This window comes from Dysidea avara, chromosome 1, assembly GCF_963678975.1.
Source record: "Dysidea avara chromosome 1, odDysAvar1.4, whole genome shotgun sequence".
In the NCBI taxonomy this organism is placed as follows: Eukaryota; Metazoa; Porifera; class Demospongiae; order Dictyoceratida; family Dysideidae; genus Dysidea; species Dysidea avara.
The window spans coordinates 28,727,563-28,748,242 of NC_089272.1; the positions used below are offsets into that span (position 1 = coordinate 28,727,563).

The following is a 20,680-nucleotide window of genomic DNA, read 5'->3' on the forward strand; positions in this document are numbered from 1 at the left end:
AATCATCTTATTAATGATGGTTTTTAGAATTTAGTTTTTGTTTATGCTTGCTAGTAGTCATAATTCAGCTGGAGAAGAAATGCATGTGGTTTGTTTCTGATTTCTACAATCACTCTAGGAAAGCTTTGGGAAGAATAATATTTAATAAAGAAGAAAGAATTGCCTAGAAGGATAATGTATTCAAGCCTACTGTAACTATGTATGGCATGATCAAGTACGTACATGAACTGCTTAGTCATATGACACATAATGTACACTACATACACAGAAATGTATGTACATAGTCAGGGGCATAGCCAGAATTTTTTTGAAGGGGGTTCGGATATAAAGTGGAATGTCTTAAGGGGAAAGCCTGGGTGCTTCCCCTAGACCATGCATGTTTGAACGAAAATGATGCATACACAAAATGTGCCCTTAGGTAGTAATATAAAACGCATGCGAATACAAAAAGGTGCTGTTTGTGCATCTAACTAGCTAAAACCTACACACTGCTGTTTATGCAGCTTATAGAAACTGTAAACCTAACTAATCTTCACTTTCAGACAGCTTACTGACAGCCAACTTCAATTTCCTAGCCGTGACATGCATGGGCCACGGAAGCCCTCCACACTCGAATCCCTTAGTTGGCAATACTTCTTTCCAGGTATACTTATTCTCGGCCGGTCCTCCTGCTGATGGTCAATAACTTCAGACTTGGCTTGTACTCCAATTTATCACGTGCCCACAACATGTCACAATAAACAAACCATTCATCAGGTAAATATACATCAACAATTCACAGTTTGTGCTAACCTGACACATGTATAACACGATCACTCAAGTTTAACAGCTCCTCCCTTGTAACATGTCTCAACCAACCATTGAACAGTCCTTCGCGCGCCATTTCAACCATGCATAACGTGCGCAATTGATTACGTGATGCGACAGGTGTTATTTGCAATGGTTCAGCACTCTGGGTTCAACATTAATGTGATGTGACCCTCAAGAGTAGTACAGAGGAGCGCCAGTGGGCAAGTAGCTACCAGAGAGTTCCAGGGCTGTAAGATTTGGTGTGATTTTTAATTTTAAATTAAATTCTACCTCTGAAAGGGGGGTTCGTCCGAACCATCCGAACCCCCCCTGCCTACGCCCTTGATAGTTACACCACAAAATGACAATTCTATACATCCATAGCTGCTAATGTACTGGCTAAGTAGCATTTTACAGCAAATTCAATGATGAAAGAAATACTACATACCATGTTACATGAGGGAGTACAAAATGTTCTAAATCTATTCTGTAACTGTTTTTCATGGAGTCTAGGATACCTGAGTGTAATGAACAACAGAATCATCATCCAAAGCAACTCTCACTCCAGATGTAGGCTCATGTTGTATTTCTGCATAGTTTATCTATAATGAAATTAGGTTGGATAAGTATTGGCTGTGCTTAAAAGTACATAAGAATTTATAAATTGTCAAGTACTACATATACTGTAGCTATCACCATTGATTCCTGTGATCTTTAACACAAGTGTAAATGTGGATGCTTCAAAAATCTTCATAATGGAAGAACATTTACTATTCCTATGTAATTACAGTAATTTCAGAGAGCTTTATATCTTATCACTGAGTCAAAATGTTTCCTAGTTTGGAAAAGCTAAAACCTACATTTTGTGTAAACATCCATGTTTGTCATGGTTAGATTTTATGCTTGTATCACATTAAAATGATGAATAGATATAGAAGTTTGAGCATTTTCAGCTTTTTGTAGTGAAGTGAAATATAATTATGAGCAAGAAATGAAATTCACATAAATTAATAACATGTAGAGTATATAAATGAGTCATGAACAAGGGAGAATGCAACTGGCAAAATTCAAGCATGGCTGCCATGTACTATGAAAAGTAATCTTAAATTCCTTATTAGGACATTATATGGAGGCTCATACTCAAGTACATTACATTACCAGTATGATGAAGTAAAGCTATCAAAACAAAGTTGAATGGCATGACGGAAGAATGGAATCACAGGCATGGTAGGACAGCCTTTCTACATTTACTAGTGACACAAAATTACTCCTATGGACTATTCCAAGCTGTTCCTTTGACTTGACGGCCTTCCTATCAAAGCAGCTACAAACGACAAAGTAGCAGCTCATTTTGGGCATCCCTGTTGCATGTTAAAAGTATGTAACTAATGATATACATACATCACTAACACAAGACACTATGTTTGAATTTTGCCTGTAATGTTAGTAGTATACAGAGTTGCATGCTCTCTTGTCCATAGGAATTGATGTGCTCCTGGTAGCATGGATAATCACTAGGACTCTCCTAAGGGTAATAGATAACTAAAATTTCCATATCACTAAAGTTTTGGGCATAGAAAAAATCACAAGTAACACTGTAATAGTTAATGCTGATTTATAACAGTAATATACTGCTGTAACAAAACAACCAACTACTTTATTAGAACAATCATGTTTAGTGTTTGGATAACTGATGTTTGTATAACAATAAGATTATCTCCCAGCACTATTTAAAATTTCATTTTGCAAAATATGTAATTAAGATAACAGTGTATGAGCCGTGTACATATAATAGTAGTAGGAAGCAGGGGACCAGGAGGGATGCTCCCCTAATAATTTGGCTAGCCATCACTTACATACTCAACTATTTTCTTACCAGCAACGTTTCAGATTGATCTACAATTCGCCTCACTCCTCAGAACAACAATTGTAATAAAATTATGTTTTAGTGTCATTAGGAATGTTGCGAGTGACTGACATAGAAGTGAGCTACAGAAGGAATTAATTATACACTGTTGTATCTGATCACTGCTAAAAATACTCTGAAATTTACTTTCAGAGTATTAGTTTTTATGGTGCCCTCCAGATCCCTAGTTTAGCATGCTATGCATACTTAGCTTGCACTCGCTTTCTACACCTATGATATAAAACATGAAAGTCATGCGTAAGTGACTACAGGGCTAAAACGTTTATTTACTAATCCATGGTGAACATTTTAACCCAATTCCAACACTGTAGACTACTGCAAATGAAAGTTATGTCTGTGAATGTAAGCACCTGTAGCATATTCACAGTGCAAATTGATTTCCTTGCTCTTCCTACTGTCTAGTGCTATAACTCAAAATCTACTCACCACAATATATTGAAACTTTGGTGATCCAATTCTTGGACACTGTAGATAATAAAAAATTCTGAGGTTGTGTGAACAAGGAAGGTGTTTGCTGAGCTCACTTATATTATTATGCTGCAAGTAAAATTTACAAATTTTGTTTCTGAAAATCATACTATTTCCCGGAATTCCTATTTTTTTACAATCTATTATTCCAGCATATATTGTGCAGGTCTCTCTATACAAGAACAGCAAATAACCATGGTTGGAGTTGATATACATACAGGTGTACACGTAATATCTATTATATATCAATTCCTTACTCCTTGTGGGGCAGGGCTCTTGTCCTTAACATCATCATATTGATGACCTGTAGCTTTAGTAGACACAGCATACTCGGCTCCAGTAGTTGAGGTCTGATGTGGAACATCCTGAATGAAATGAAACCTTTAAAATCTAATACACTACACAGACACACAATACAAAAGCATGCCAATTATCAAGTAAATGCAACTGCCAAGAGTAAAGGTTATCAAGTCAAAGTTTCTTAGCCACCTATGAGTTCTAGATATGCACATTGAATATACACAGTATGTACAATATATGAATGCATGCATTCCTTCAAAGCCATTGTACACACTATTAAGTGCATGCATATGTGTACACTCGATTGCACACTAGACAAGATTAGGGAAGCTAAATGGACTGTTATGCTTTTAGATATTGTTATTATATAATCCCTTTGAGGACCAAGTACAGATAATTTTGTACCGGGTAATGTGTAACTTTGCACTGTAAAGGGAAGCGCTAGTTTCTTCTGTCAAATGATACTGGCACACTGTTTGACGATATTAAAGTTAAGTTGTATACGTACACTACAATATTATCAACACAGCTTTATTCTACACAAAAGAGTATATACCAGCAATAAATGGGCAATGTTTCCTTCACTAACCTTGTTGTGTTTTTCGTATATCAGATGGAAATTTACAACTATGTGAATACCAGTCAAATCACCATCAGATGCTGAGTCTAATAGTACTTAGTTTAATGTCATGGAATAAATAACAATGGAGATATGGCCAATCAAACTACCGGGTGTAGAGCAATGGTGGAAGTGCCGTTTTCTTTGGGTGGCCTGGCAGTGAAGATACGTACAAATTCTTTATAAAACAATGCTTGGTATTGGGAAATTCATGGTGAGTAATCAGCATTAGTGAATTCTTTCTAAATGGCAGTAGTTGCAAAGGTACATATGAGAGCTTATACAAATCTACGTGTTTCTGTCAAATACATTGAACTTTAACTGTCAAAGGATTAAATGTGAGAGTCAAGCATAAAGTATGTTGAAATAGATGAGCATGGTTTTAGATGCTGAAGCAAAATAAATCAAACAGTTTCATGTGCTGTGTAAAGCTAAAATCACACACGTAGACACAAATTACTGTACTAAACAAAACCACAAGTACAGATTTATTATGCACACTATGTTGTCTCCAAGTGCGTCTATAAGTCGAAGCTAGGGTCAACAAGAGAGAAGTCCAGCTATCAAATACGAATTTGCGAATTTACAGTAGGTAAATTTTGGGTTGTGACATTATGATGTCACACTGTTTATACGTTTACCCACATCAGTGTTAATTCAATCATATACATAAAAGTGATTGGTGTTGTATTCTATCACTCAGTTACGATGCATTAATGTGCATTAATTTCATGAATACTTACTCCTGGCTCATCCCTTATTTCATCATAACGATGAGGATCTTTAGCTTCTGCTGCTTTGGCAGACACAGCATATTGCACACCGGTAGCTGAGCTTTGATGTGGAACACTTGCAGCAATGTGCTGTAAGTAAAGTAGCAATGAATATTGGAATTTTCAGCTAGAGTAGGGACCATAGCACATCGATAAAAAGTACTGAAACAAACTGGAGTAGTGCACGATATTAAATCACAGTAAAACAATAAGAAGTGTTATATCCCTACTGTGCTCTGCAAGGCACCATAATGGGAATGCACAGTAGGGATATAACACTTCTTATTGTTTTACTGTGATTTAATATCATGCACTACTCCAATTTGTTTCAGTACTTTTTATCGATGTGCTATGGTCCCTACTCTAGTTGACTTTTTATGTACTTGTTTGTTAACTTTTTGTAAATAATTATTAAGACTGGTGAACCCACGCATACCGCATCTGAAATGGCACTGCACGTCCCAGTTATATCAATTATCATTATGACTGGTGAACCCACGCATACCACATCTGAAATGGCATATTGTCTTAATAATGAAGTATCCATTGTCAGCTACGTACAGTGTATGTTCAACCCGTTACACAGCAGTATGAATCAAGAACTGTTCAAAAAAGCACCTCTGCAATCAAAATAGCCACTATGGAAAATACAGATGATTTCCATTACGAAAGGAAGCCATCACATGCTACTGCCAAATCAACACTTTTCTCTGTCAGCAAAGATGAATCTGACATAAAGGAGGGCACTGGTAAGTCCATGAAGAATGCATTGTATGTAATGTGGCATACCATAAGGCACCTCTCAGGCCAAAGCAACATCAAACTGTGAAAAAAATCAAACCCATAGCCTTAGCCATTGTAGAGTTACACGTGTCTGAAGACATCAGTCAGTCAGTCAGTTATTCAGTCAGTCAGTTACTCAGTAGGTCAGTAGTAAATTCCATTAAATAATTCTTTTAAAATTCCATAACAACTTGTCGAAAGCATTTTGGGTCGATCTGAAGGCTTATTTGGGCTTAGTTGTGCCTACCCAATACTGCCTCATTGTTATCAGGGATAATTGAGGCTGGTTTTTTAGTAATGCTATTTCGTGGGCCATGCCTACTGCTTTGTGGTTCCTACTATACAGTACTATCATACTGTATGATATACAGTACCTTTTTCTTATCCACTGCTGCATATGCATATTCAGGTGATGGTTCATTGAGTGAGGCCATTGAAGCAGTTTTAGTAGACACAGCATATTCTACTCCACTGGTTGATTGGTGTGGAACGACCTTAGCACCGGGTTTATCAACTGTATCATACTGGCTCTCTGGTAATGTGCCTTTACCCGTTGGGCTGCAAATATAAATAAGCAAATCACAATAAAGCGAACCATGTATGTAATATAATTATCACATTTAGGATGGATATACTATTAGAAAGGTCAATATACTTACTACTGCATGTGCATGCAAATATGTATAAAAGTCTTATTAAGGAGGTGGCAGACACTGTTTAGTATAGCAACTCTTGCAACTCTTACTGTGGGTATAGAGTATGAATACACTGTACACTATTTTAAAATGCATTATAGTACTCATAACTACAGTACAAGATCATCGTATATCATGCTTGGCTTTGCCTCGTGGTTAATCAACAGGTAACTTCCTCTGACTTCAAAGTCAGGGTGTATATACAGTGTATAAGTGCAATACATATATATTGCATATAATCATATGGTACAATAGTACTGAATAGCAGGAACCACAAAGGTTTGGGTGTGGCCCATGAAAAAACATCAATAAAAAACCAGCCTCACCTTTCCCTGACAACGATGAAGCAGTATTGGTTAGGTAAAACTAAGCCCAAACAAACTTTCAGATTAACCCAAAATGCTTTCATTTCAACAAGTTGTTATGAAATTAAAAAACTATTAAACGGAATTTTCTAGTGACTGACTGCTTCAGACAAGTGTAACTCGATAACAGCTACAGCTACGTGCCTGGTTCTTTCACTGATCAACGTCACTTCAGCCGGACACATGCCTTTTGGCATATTGCAGTATGTACAATGCATTCTTCATGAACATACCAGTGTCCTCCTTTGTGTCCCATTCATCTTAGGTGTTGATTTGGCAGTAGCGTGTAATGGCTTCCCTAAATCATCTGTATTTTTCATAGTGGCTACTTTCAACTTTTCAAACAGTTCTTGATTCGTAATGCTATGTAACAGGTTGAACATATCTAACAACGAAGTGTAATGGATACTTTACTTTTCAGATGATAATTGACAGCTTGGGTTCGCGGTGCCATTTCTTTCTTTTGATGTGGTATTAGTAGAGTGGCATAGTGCGATAGTTGTGCACTCTTTGATACAATAATGAAACTTTCCATATATGTTGTACTCCTTGTGACATATATTTTTGATATAGTGCCATCGCATGTTTGACCTTTGGTGACCTTTATACAACCATTTTTGTATTGAAAATTCATTGTTTTTATCTTTATCTCCCTAAGGCATTATTTTGCACAGTTTCAAATTAAAGGTGCTACTAAATTGAAGTACTCAGCTTTTATTTGAAGTCAATAGGTGATTGTATTCCAAAGTTATAATCATTTATATTAACCATGGAATTCTATGAATTACTTACCCTTATATCCCAAAGGCAAAGAATTTTATGACTTATAAAAATGATCATAACTTTGTAGTGGAATGAAATACTAACTTCAAACAAAAGTCAATATAGTTTCTAGACCAACACATTTATTTTGATATCATGTTTTAGCAGTGTAAAATAATGCTTCAGGGAGATAAAGACAAAAATGATTAATTTTCAATGAAAAAATGGCTGTAAAGGTCACCAAAAGTCAAATTTGTGATGGCACTATATCAATAGTATAAGTTACAAGGAGCACAATTTGTGCAGAAGTTTCATCATTGTTCATAAAGTGTACGAAATGCACATTTTTTGGTGCTATGCCACTCTACTATATGCGTGGGTAATAATTTTATTTCACAAAAATGTTGACAAACAAGTACACACAAAACTGGAACTTTTAACTAGAGTAGGGACCATAGCACATCGATAAAAAGTACTGAAACAAGTTGTAGTGCATGATGTTAAATCACAGTAAAACATTAAGAAGTATTACCTATATGCGTTTTGTGCATTTTGTATATACAGCTTGTATATGTTAGTGTTATGTGGCTAAGCCCTGGCATCATTAAATGTCTGGCTATACCCTACCCCATAGTAACCCCCTCCTTCCAAAGGTCTGGATCCAAGCCTTCCATGAATGATATTAGTTTCCCACCATGAAAAACCCACTAAAAATAATTTTATATGCTAAACACTACGATAAGGGAGCATGTATAGTCAAATAGAGTAAATTTTGTTAAAATCCAGGCTAGATAAATGCCTCAAATGACCTAAAACAATCCCAACAAGTTGCTACAATACAGATTGTAAAGATCCACAAAACTATGGATTTTTCTACTAATCAACTCACACACCATTGCATTCAGACAATGCTATGAATGCAGCTACACACTCAAATCTTTCATGGAGAATTGTCACTTGTAGTGAAAAGATCCTGAGTGAAGTGTAGTGGGCTATTGCATCTAATTACATTTCTTTTTTCTTTAATCAGTGGTCATGGTTTGTTCTACTCTAAAGTGCTGTTTTGTGGTCTGAATTGCTCATTGCCTCAACACCCACAAAACATGCCTCTACTAATTAATTTTGTATTCTCAGACCATGCATACTTACTTGAATAAGCATCATGCACTCAGGACAGAGCATCATGGACTATTTCATTAATATGTAAAGAATAGACCAAATGAAGCCATACAATAAATCATGTATAGTTTATTTAATAATTTTAGAGGTGATAATTTGTATAAGTGTGCAAATATTTGTACTATTTTAGAGATCTGAGGAATGGCACACTAATCACTGATGGAGAATATGTGCAATAACTGCTTTAGATTACGTCTTATGGTATGGCTCTGGCTTATAAGTTGATATCAACTTCCTAATCAAATTAGTGCTCACTTAGTGCTAAAACAACTCACAGATAGGCTTCTTAGATGAATATATAACAATCAATACAATGTTGCTGGAATTAGGCAAAACGTGTGACAAAAAATTTTCAAGTGTATCAATTTTAATACTAGGCATTTTGCTGCAGGGGGGAATTATCACAGTGTTATTGCTGCATGAGAATTATGACCACACTGAGTATGTGCATGGGTATATAAAAGTTGCCTACATTTGAAGATTTTATCATTCATAGTAGTGTGCTACTGCCTAATAAACACTGTTAGCTACAGTATACGTATATCCACTCATGTTTGATGATATGAAAAGTGGTTTCATAGCTATATACTGTATAGCAGGACATGACACATGACACTGTTGAATTGCTCCATACTGAAGTGCAGCAATAGTAATATTAATTAAGGCCAGCAAGATGAGTTGACTGTTGTATACACTGTATCGTAGCTTCAGTACTGCTCTAAATGCTTCTGCTACAAAGGGTGTTGAGGATTTGTTTATGTTGCATGTTACACAGACACACAATATATACAGTGGCTGCTCTTCTGTGAATATTACGTATTGAGCAAATAAACCAGTGACAGTTGTGAGTGTCCTATTGTTACCTACATCCATTACAGTTTCTGTACTACCTACCTCTGCAGAGCTACATAAGTCTCTTTGCTAACATCAGCTTGACCTACAAAATATATGGATAAATGAAACAGTGCAAACAATAATAAATGAATGTGAGATTCAGAATGAAAGAGCCTTAACTATATGTACAGTGTATGTACAAATTGAGGTGAATTCTGAAAAAAAAGAAAAAACAACTAAAAATGAAAAGTGGATTTTCTCAAGAGAATAAACATTTCAGCCAACTACAATAGATACAGTAAAGATTTTAAAAACAGACATGTGGTTATGGCTCTGCTACAAGTTCAGGAGAGGGTTGTAATAGATACCATACATTTATGGCTTCCCCATAGGAAATTCATGGTGAAAATTTGTATTGACCATAAATATTATGTCAGGTATTTGAATAAAAAGATTTTGAAATGCTGTATATTTAGCAGTGCTACAGATGAGCTAAATTTCAAGATTGTGTGTACCTATGTCTTTGAGTTATATAAATGTTTGTGAGAATCCAGATCAATGTGTACATATTATACATATGTAATAGTAATTTGAGCATAAGGGCTTTGCCTGATATGTATGCCTGACAGCCTGAAGGCCACAGACACTCAGGCTGTGGGGCATACATGTCAGGCAAAGGCCCAAATGCCCCATTTTACAGCTAATTATGTACTTACGGTCAGCCTGCACCGGGAAATCAATCACCCAAGCTAATACGAGTGCAACTAATAGATATATGTGACTGGGTCTGCGAAAATAGGGCATGTGGTCACATGATTTTTACCTATTTTCAAACTTCCATCACTCATAACCTTTTGTACCATAATGCTATGGCAATGCAATTTCAGCTCGTAGTAAGCATTTAATTGGCTCTATGATGCAAGTTACAGAATGCAAATATTCCATTCCAGAACTGAGATATGACCTGTAAAGTGATGGGGTGTAGTTTGTGCCCACATGCCCTGTTTTTGCAGGCCCAGTCACATATTATACTATATACATGTCTGAAAGGTTTGATTATGGGTCAGCAGCTGGTACATTCTGGCTACATTTGGCTTTGATGAATGGACAAATCCTAGAGATATCACTGAGAATTTTGGTTATGTGAGTTTAATGTTTTGATCAGTGTTGTTGAATTATTTATGGCATAATTACAGAGTCTACTAAAGGCCTAGATACGTAAGCTTACTTGTAGAGTGGTTATTTTGTGTACGAAGGTATTAATGTGGGTGTGGTCCAAATTCGAAAACATGAGGAAAAGTTTGTTATAATACTAGTTTTCACCTTAGCCCAACATTTTCAACATGTAGGATAGCGAGGATAACAAACCGTCTGGGTGGTTTTCATGGTCAAATCCAAGTCATGCATACTACCATATGGAGTCAAATTTTCGTAGCAAATTAATTTTGTAATTTTGTAAATAGCTGGCAGTTTCAAACTTTTTCCTACGAATATTCAGAATTTCTGCTAATTAGCTACTGCGAATTGGTGAAAACGAGCCAGCTGTAGAAGTGGTTAATGACATTGTGAACTCACGTTACAGGTTGAAACCACAATTTATGTATAAAAGTGTGCTCTGACACTGTAAATGTATATCCACAGTAAAGCTGCAAATTACACAATACTATTGGGCAGTGCACCGCATTAAAGCATAATGAACAAAGTAGTGCATAAAAATTATGAATACTTTAGGTTTAAGGAAGAAATCCATCCCTCCTGGAGGAAGACTGAGTGTGGTCCCGACTAGACATTGGGTGACCTGCAGTTCAAATCCTGAGGTTGAAGGGATTTTTTTCGTTACTTTGGCCCCTTTTCTGTTATACCTTATCAGTTATAAGTCTAAGTCCTTGAAATTAGGTTAGGTAATCCTAAGGCTGCAGCACATGTTGCTGTCGGACCTTCAGTGCTGGTCACTGTAAAGTGTTAATAATAATGTGTGAACACAGAGGCAAATATTTTGCCATTGGGGTACAATGGACAAGGAATGATTCACTCTTAGATACAATGATCAAGACTATTCAAGTACAATGCCTAGTGTGAATAAAGAGCAGTACTTATAAATCCACCAGGTATAAAGGCCAGGTCTAGGAAACCAAATATCTGTTATTTCCATATCCTTTGCCACTAGAACTGTGCTCTAGTTTACTGTGGCATTATTGGTGGATATTTGCAGTTAAATAGTCAAACTATTCTGTAAGGTCTTAGTGAACTTCTGTTTCTCATCAGCATCCCACTTGTATTTTCTTTGCCACAGATATTTTCCCATTATTAAAGATGTAGCCAACCATTATTTGTCTGAATATCAAAAAGATTGAGCATGTGAAGTTAAGTTTTTAAGATTACTGCACTTATATACCAGCTACCTTGTTCACTGTAGTATTGAAATCCTTAAAGATTGTGCAGTGAACCTTCTAAAATCAATTTTATGTTAGTAAAATTCTGTAATCACAAAGGACAACTATACGTAGTTACATCTGAAGTAGATCATAGTAATGTGGTGTTGTGCTGCTTTCAGATCAGTTATTGTATGTATATAGTAAAAGTGATACAGAGAGTTGGGATATGATAATAAGCCTATAGCTATATTACAGCAATATTGACCCACCTGTCCATTTTCTGATGAAAAACAGAAACTCGTCAAATAATGCATGACCTAATAATGCTACTCCAATATTTTAAATTATTTTTCTCTCAATAATAAAATTAATATGATAAAGTATGTTTCTATTGATCTTTGTTGAAAATCAACTACGATAAATGAAACTTCACCTTATGTATGCTAACTTGTGATCAGTCTCACAAAGAAGCAAGTAAAGTGCATAAGCCCTAAGGTGGCCATATATAGGCTGGCTGCTGGGGTCTCACTAAATATTATGGTGGAAAGCATGAAAGTATTGATGTTGAGGTTGAGGTATTTAAATTGCAGGTTCACTTGAAGGTTACATACTGGAATGAGCTCATAAATGCTTACTAAGCTGTGCCATACTTTAATGCATTTGTAATAATATACATGTACACAGTTCAATCTAAATGCAAACTGCCATACTTATGGTGTACATGCGGCAGTTTCAAAAAAGTCATAACAGTGGTCAATCATGGATTTACAGCTTGAAGGGAGAATATTGTAAAAGGCTAAAAGAGTATTGATAAAGAAATTGTTATTGAGAAAGAATAGCACTACTTATATGTAGCTATTTACATTGAAAATGATAATTATATATGTATACAATCTGCAACAAAACAAGCATGCAGCTGCACAGTTCTGAATTACCTAAAAGTGAATTTGTTTAGTTTACATAGAATTTTATGTACATAAGGTTAAGGTTAGAGTAATTTAAAAGCTATTTTTTATAAACTCAATAACTAATCTATGCTCCTATATAGTAATTGTTCATTAAAAATCAAACGACTGTACAAAAAATTCTGAGATTTTTCAGAGGATTTTGGATATGTCATTAATGACACCAAATTTATCATGACATCGTTTTGCTGGTTATCACCCTTCAACAGCCAGACCAATACATGTTTATCTCAGCTAAATAAGAGACTATTACGGGACGAAATTATCCCGTAAAGATACTTGTAGCTGAGCAAATATGCGACAACTACGGGTTCCGTACTTAACGCCAAGATGAGGTTCGAGCTTACCCGTGGTGGAACCACCTTTCAAGACGTGGACCCGTCTTTATACTCGTCTCAATCTCGAGACGCGTCGTCATGATGGGTGTAATTGTGCCATGCACGTGATCGCTAATCTATATTCGTGACTCCGGGTTTGGGTTATAAAATTCGCGTAAAATTTTAATACTTGTAATAATATCAAGACACACGGTAGTGTGTCGTGCGGCCCAAGAAGCCGGCGCGTAACACCCGTGAGTATATTGACAGGAAGAAAGAAAACGCAATTTTCGCACCTCCGTAGCTCTGTGCTTCCTTGATGAAACAAGACGATTTTTGCTGTGGACATGCCCCCCAACTGCAGCACTCTACATTCCAAATTGGAGCGAAATCGCTTCGCGCGTTCCCGAGATATGCGACTTCAAAAATTGGCTGAGTTTCTTCGTTTTTTTTTTCTTCTTCTTCTTCTTCTTCTTCTTCTTATTTTTCTTTTTCTTGTCGCACACTTACAAAAACTGCTATAAAACTCGAACGCGTTATCCGATTGCCTTGAAATTTGGCACACAGAAGGGGGGTATAAAGGCGCATCTCGGTACCAACTTTGGCTGGAATACCATAAACAGACAAAGAGTTATGAGCAATTACGCACGAAAAATAACACCAATATGTTGTCACGCCTACAGGGTAAACCGCGTATGGGAAGAAGCTGAAAATCGGTGGGTGAATAGGTTAACTATTGAACCTCAAACCTTTTGTGGTTTGAAAGAAATCGAGCTAAAAACCAGGAAGATACAGCGAAAAAATCAACAGTGTGTAACAATTACGCAATCGAGATTAGCTAATTTTTAATATTTTTATTTTATTATTATTATTATTATTATGCTTGCCACGCCTACCAGGTAAACCGCTTGGGGTAATGCTTTCAAAATCGCTGTACAGATGGAGTTATCATCTTAGAAAGGCTCTTCAATGGTGTAGAAGAATCAGACTTAAAGCCACGGAGTTATAACACGAAATCCAACTTGGTGTAGCAAGTGCGAGATCGAGATACTCTAATAGAGCAGTCATCCTAATAGAGCAGTCACCCTGAACAGAATTCAAGAGATCAGTTAGAAATAAGTAACCTGTATAGAGATCAGCTACAAACAAATCACCCTGTAGAGAGTTCAGCTACAAACAATTCACCCTGTTAAAACATCAGTTAGAAGAAGATTTCTTGTAGAGAGTTCAGATACAAACAAATCACCCTGTTGAAAGATCAGCTAGAAGATGTCACCTTGTAGATAGTTCAGTTACAAAGAAACCACCATATAGAGAATTCAGCTACAAACTAGTGACCCTGTAGATACATCAGCTAGAAGAAGTTACCTTGTAGAGAGTTCAGCTACAAAGAAACCATTCTGTAAAGAGCTCAGCTGCAAACAAATCACCTATACAGAATTCAGCTACAAACAAATCACCCTGTAGAGAGATCAGCTAGAAGAAGTTACCTTGTAGATAGTTCAGCTACAAACAAATCATCCTGTAGAGAGATCAGCTAGAAGAAGTTACCTTGTAGATAGTTCAGCTACAAACAATTCACCCTGTACAGAGCTCAGTTAAAAGAGGTTTCCTTGTAAAAAGTTCAGCTACAAACAAATCACCCTGTAGAGAGATAAGTAAGAAGAAGTTACCTTGTAGATCGTTCTGCTACAAACAATTCACCCTGTTAAGAGATCAGCTAGAAGAAGTTACCTTGTAGAGAGTTCAGCTACAAAGAAACCATCATGTAGAGAATTCAGCCGCAAACAAATCATGTATAGAGAGTTCAGCTACAAACAAATCTCCCTGTAGAGAGATCAGCTAGAAGAAATTTCCTTGTAGAGAGTTCTGCTACAAACAAATCACCCTGTAGAAAGATCAGCTAGAAGAAATCCCCTCGTAGAGAGTTCAGCTTCAAAGAAACAATCATGTGAGAGTTCAGGTACAAACAAATTGTCCTGTAGAGAGATCAGCTAGAAGAAGTTACCTTGTAGAGAGTTCAGCTACAAAGAAACCATCATGTAGATAGTTCAGGTACAAACAAATCACCCTGTACAAAGATCAGCTATAGAAGAAATCACCTTGTAGAGAGTTCAGCTACAAAGAATCTATCGTGTAGAGAGTTTAACTACAAACAAATCACCCTGTAGAAAGATCAGCTATAGAAGAAATCACCTTGTAGAGAGTTCAGCTACAAAGAAACCATCATGTAGAGAGTTCAGCTACAAACAAATCGGCCTGTAGAGAGATCAGCTAGAAGAAACTACCTTGTAGAGAGTTCAGCTACAAAGAAACAATCATGTAGAGAGTTCAGCTGCAAACAAATCACCTGTAGAGAGTTCAGCTAGAAACAAGTCACCTTGTAGAGAGTTCAGCTAGAAGAAGTAACATTGTAGAGCTACAAAGAAGCTACCATGTAGAGTTCAGCTGCAAACAAATCACCCTGTAGAGAACTCAGCTACAAACAAATCGCCCTGTAGAAAGATTAGCTAGAAGAAGTTACCTTATAGGGAGTTCAGCTATGAACAGATCACCCTGTAGAGAGTTCAGCTACAAACAAATCACCCTGTAGAGAGTTAAGTTACAAAGAAACCACCATGTAGAGAGTTCAGCTGCAAAAAAAATCAATCACTCTGTAGAGAGTTCAGCTAGAAGAAGTCACCTTGTAGAGAGTTAAGCTGCAAATAAATCACGCTGTAGAGAATTCAGCTACAAACAAATCACCCTGTAGAAAGATCAGCTAGAAGAAGTTACCTTGTAGAGAGTTCAGCTACAAAGAAACCACCATGTAGAGAGTTCAGCTGCAAACAAATCACCTGTAGAGAGTTCAGCTAGAAACAAGTCACCCTGTAGAGAGATCAGCTAAAAACAAGTCACCCTGTAGAGAGTTCAGCTAGAAGAAGTCACATTGTGGAGAGTTCAGCTACAAAGAAACTACCACGTAGAGAATCCAGCTGCAAACAAATCATCCTGTAGAGAGTTCAGCTAGAAGAAGTCACATTGTAGAGAGTTCAGCTACAAAGAAACTACCACGTAGAGAATCCAGCTGCAAACAAATCATCCTGTAGAGAGTTCAGCTAGAAGAAGTCACCTTTTAGAGAGTTCAGCTACAAAGCAACCACCATGTAAAGAGTTCAGCTGCAAAAAACTCAATTACCTTGTAGAAAGATCGGCTAGAAGAAGTTACCTTGTAGAGAGTTCAGCTACAAAGAAACCACCATGTAGAGAGTCCAGCTGCAAACAAATCACCTGTAGAGAGTTCAGCTAGAAACAAGTCACCCTGTAGAGAGTTCAGCTAGAAGAAGTCACATTGTAGAGAGTTCAGCTACAATGAAACTCCCATGTAGAGAGTTCAGCTGCAAACAAATCACCCTGTAGAGAACTCAGCTACAAACAAATATGCAGTGAAAAAGATCAGCTAGAAGAAGTTACCTTGTAGAGAGTTCAGCTACAATGAAACCACCATGTAGAGAGTTCAGCTACAAACAAATCACCTGTAGAGAGTTCAGCTAGAAACAAGTCACCCTGTAGAGAGATCAGCTAGAAACAAGTCACCTTGTAGAGAGTTCAGCTAGAAGAAGTCACATTGTAGAGAGTTCAGCTACAAAGAAACCACCATTTAGAGAGTTCAGCTGCAAACAAATCACCCAGTAGAAAGTTCAGCTATGAACAGATCACCCTGTTGAGAGTTCAGTTAGAAACAAGGAATCCTGTAGAGAGATCACCTAGAAGTATCGCCTTGTAGAGTTCAGCTACAAACAAATCACCTGTAGAGAGTTCAGCTACAAACAAATCACCCTGTAGAGAGATCAGCTAGAAGAAGTTACCTTGTAGGGATTTCAGCTACAAACAAATCACCCTGTAGAGAGTTCAGCTACAAAGAAACTATTCTGTAAAGAGCTCAGCTGCAAACAAATCACTTGTACAGAATTCAGCTACAAACAAATCGCCCTGTAGAGAGATCAGCTAGAAGAAATTACCTTGTAGATAGTTCAGCTACAAACAAATCACCCTGTAGAAAGATCAGTTAGAAGAAGTTACCTTGGAGAAAGTTCAGCTACAAAGAAACCATTTTGTAAAGAGCTCAGCTGCAAACAAATCACCTGTACAGAATTCAACTACGAACAAATCACCCTGTAGAGATCAGCTATAAGAAGTTACCTTGTAGATAGTTCAGCTACAAACAAACCTCCCTGTAGAGAGATCAGCTAGAAGAAATTACCTTGTAGAGAGTTCAGCTACAAAGAAACCACCATGTAGAGAGTTCAGCTGCAAAGAAATCACCCTGTAGAAAATTCTGCCAGAAACAAATTGCCCTGTAGAAAGATCAGTTAGAAGAAGTTACCTTTTAGAGAGTTCAGCTACAAAGAAACCATTCTGTAAAGAGCTCAGCTGCAAACAAATCACCTATACAAAATTCAGCTACAAACACATCACCCTGTAGAGAGATCAGCTAGAAGAAGTTACCTTGTAGATCGTTCAGCTACAAACAATTCACCCTGTAGAGAGAGCAATTAGAAGAAGTCACCTTGTAGAGTGTTCAGTTACAAAGAAACCACCATGGAGATTTCTGTAATCAATATATGTGACCGGATTTGCGAAAAGGGGTCTTCCACACACATCCAATTCCGTAAATGTTGGAGACCATAACTCAGTGTTCAAGTAACATATTAACCTGAACATTTCACCATGTATTCAGCTATAGTGGTGCTCACCACTGCCCAAATATCAAGGCAATAGCTCTTTCCAATCTGAAGTTATCAATTGTCAAAGTTGGCAAATTGGACCCCTTTTCGCAAATCCGGTCACATATGTATTATACAGTATATATAATTTGTACATTTACTGATAAAATATTTAAAGTACATCTACTTCATCTTTTCTTCTTCCTGTAGTAAAGAAAAAAACATAGGTTAAAAAAGTCCCAAAGCTGGCCATAGGCCGGCTTTGGGGTATACAAATACAAAAAGAAATGAAATCTAATCCAAAACAGCCAAGCTGTAAAAAAAGTGTGCGGCCCTCAGAAAGGCTATGGTGAAAAAAGATGTGAAATCCAAGGTGGCGGCCAAGAAATGGCTGTGATGGTAGGTTAGTGGTAAAAATTTTAATAACGACAATTCAGGTGAATTTTTGTGAAGCGGCACAAAAATTCACCTGAATTGTCATTATTAAAATTTTTACCACTAACCTACCATCACAGCCATTTCTTGGCCGCCACCTTGGATTTCACATCTTTTTTCACCATAGCCTTTCTGAGGGCCGCACACTTTTTTTACAGCTTGGCTGTTTTGGATTAGATAATATTTACAACACAATTCCCCCATAATCACTGTCACTCCCATTATCTCCGCTTAGTGTGTCAAAAACTTCTAGTTCTTCCTTTTGATACTATAATATGTACAGATATTAATAAACTGTTGCATATACAATAATTATGTACGTACCACTGTCTTTGCATTCAAATGGTTCTCGACTATTGTTTAGTTGGTGCTGTTATGTACTGGGGACCTGTATCCGGGTATTGTAGGTGTGTTGTGTATCCAAGCACTGGCAACCTGCTGCTATGTGTATTTTATTTCTAAGGAATACCTGTGTCATAGTCTAGGTGTGTTGGTTGTTTTGTATTTTCACACTGACTATCAAATAGTACAAATACCTGTATTTTATAGACCTTCATTGGCTAGTAAGAAAGACAGTGGAAGAAAGTACTACCCAAAGATTGGAGATCAGAACTTAGGCAACCTCAAACCTCATGCTGAATTTAAAGATTGGACATTATGAGGATGAGGCCTTTGAAGACTTGCTGAATTTCCAGATGTTGTGATATATTGTGCAATATAATGCAACTGTAGTTTATTGACAATCTATGTAGTGTTTTATTTGCACCCGATTATAATGTTAGTTGGTGGGTGACTGCTCTATTAGAGTGACTGCTTTATTAGCTAGGGTGATTACTCTATTAGGGACTATGTAATATTTAGTGATTTCTGGTTTCTATGCAACCACGAATCTGCCATTGTAGTGAAAATCACGGGACTTCTACACTCTTCGGCTATAGTGCTTGTGCGGTCAGTGTTGAACTAGTTATTTAGTGTTCACCATCATGCATGCTAGTTTTTTCCTTGTGATTTAGTCCATGGTCCTAGGTTCTGTCGATGTTATTATCATGATCATTTCCAAGAACAGTATGTTTTCCATCAATATCCATGAATGGATGTAACCCCGTATCAGTACGTCCTTACCCATTTTCAGTTACAAAGATGGGCTACCGAAATCCCCTTATTTATCATGATTTTAGCTGTGTTGTACTGTCATACTCTGTCTCTGTCAGATGAGTTACTTCTGTCTGCAAAGTACATGCAGTGGTAAAGCTACATGCCACTATATTTTATGCTATTATATTATCAATGTTATCCAACACCTCCACCACCAGACGTAGTGGTATAAATGGTGGGGATCTGACTTTTCGAAAATTTAATTCTCCACCAACTGGGGAACAACCAATGGTCAAATCTCCATGTAGTATGGCTGGAATATTCTTTAGGAAAATGATTAGCTAAATCTTATAGCTTTCAAGCTAAACAAATGCCTAAAGCAATCCAATACTAGCGGAGCAAAGTTTCTGATCAAATTGGGCCTAAATCCTCCACTAATCCCCTAGTAATCCGGTAGGGTAGTAGGGCTTAAAGTTGATAGGTGCTTAAGAAAACCCGGGATAATTAATTTAGACGCTCTAATAGATTTGCCGAATCTAGCTTTAAATTGCACTTCTAATATGTACCAATGTCACTTGGAGTTACTCTGCCATTAACTCGTGTCCTCAGTCCCTTTATCCAGTCCTTTTACCCATCCCTTTACTTGGGCAGGTGCTAGTAGACATTTATAAGTGCCTCTTACATCACTGTATCATACACACAGTTTGTGTCTTCCTCTTTACGATCACTTTCCTCCAAGTTTATATGGTGAGCTTCAACAACAAATTTCTTCATCGCTCGAGCTACTGCTGCTACTGATTAATGATGTCTCTTCATCTGGCATAAGCCGGAATCTCTTGTGGCGGTGCCGTCGAGGTACTGAAACTGTTCGATTGCAATGTTCGCAATATATCCAAGCTCTCTTTCGCCGTTTCCTGTCACTCTGCTTGGTAGACATTCTTTAATACAATACTAGTAGAATCGTGACACTTTAACAAAACTCGTAATTGTCCATATACGAGGTTGAGTTAATAGTAGCACTTTAACGAACCCCGTAATTGTCCATATACGGGTATGAGTTCGTAACTGTTCGTAACTATCCCAATTCCATGCATAAAGACGGGCTACTGCTTTACCCGTAATTATCGTGATTTAAGCTGTGTATTTTCTTCCAGAAGCATATTATGTAATTTTTTTTGAGTATGTAAAACTAGAAATATATTTATGAAACCTTAACCAAATCACAAAATGGCCGAAACTTAATTTTAAAACATTTTTTTTAAATGGGCTACTGACTGAATTGTTGGGCTTAAT

At 37.0% G+C, this 20,680-nt stretch overlaps 1 protein-coding gene across 2 annotated transcripts in view; it reads right to left on the reverse strand.

Annotated features, from left to right (window-relative positions):
• Positions 1–1,170: 1,170 nt before the first annotated feature.
• The window catches only part of LOC136260739 (uncharacterized), a 226,248-nt gene continuing 206,738 nt past the window's right edge, over positions 1,171–20,680 (reverse strand). Inside the window, exons 6-10 of one of the 2 annotated variants that reach the window (XM_066054604.1) lie at positions 9,555–9,597; positions 6,034–6,217; positions 4,847–4,966; positions 3,442–3,534; positions 1,171–1,391 (exon numbers count right to left, since the gene is read on the reverse strand). In XM_066054604.1, the coding sequence (XP_065910676.1) occupies positions 1,299–1,391; positions 3,442–3,534; positions 4,847–4,966; positions 6,034–6,217; positions 9,555–9,597 (533 nt within the window). In that variant the 3' untranslated portion in view covers positions 1,171–1,298. Of the gene's footprint in view, positions 1,392–3,441; positions 3,550–4,846; positions 4,967–6,033; positions 6,218–9,554; positions 9,598–20,680 lie in introns of both variants that reach the window. The other variant, XM_066054597.1, reaches the window with a different exon arrangement.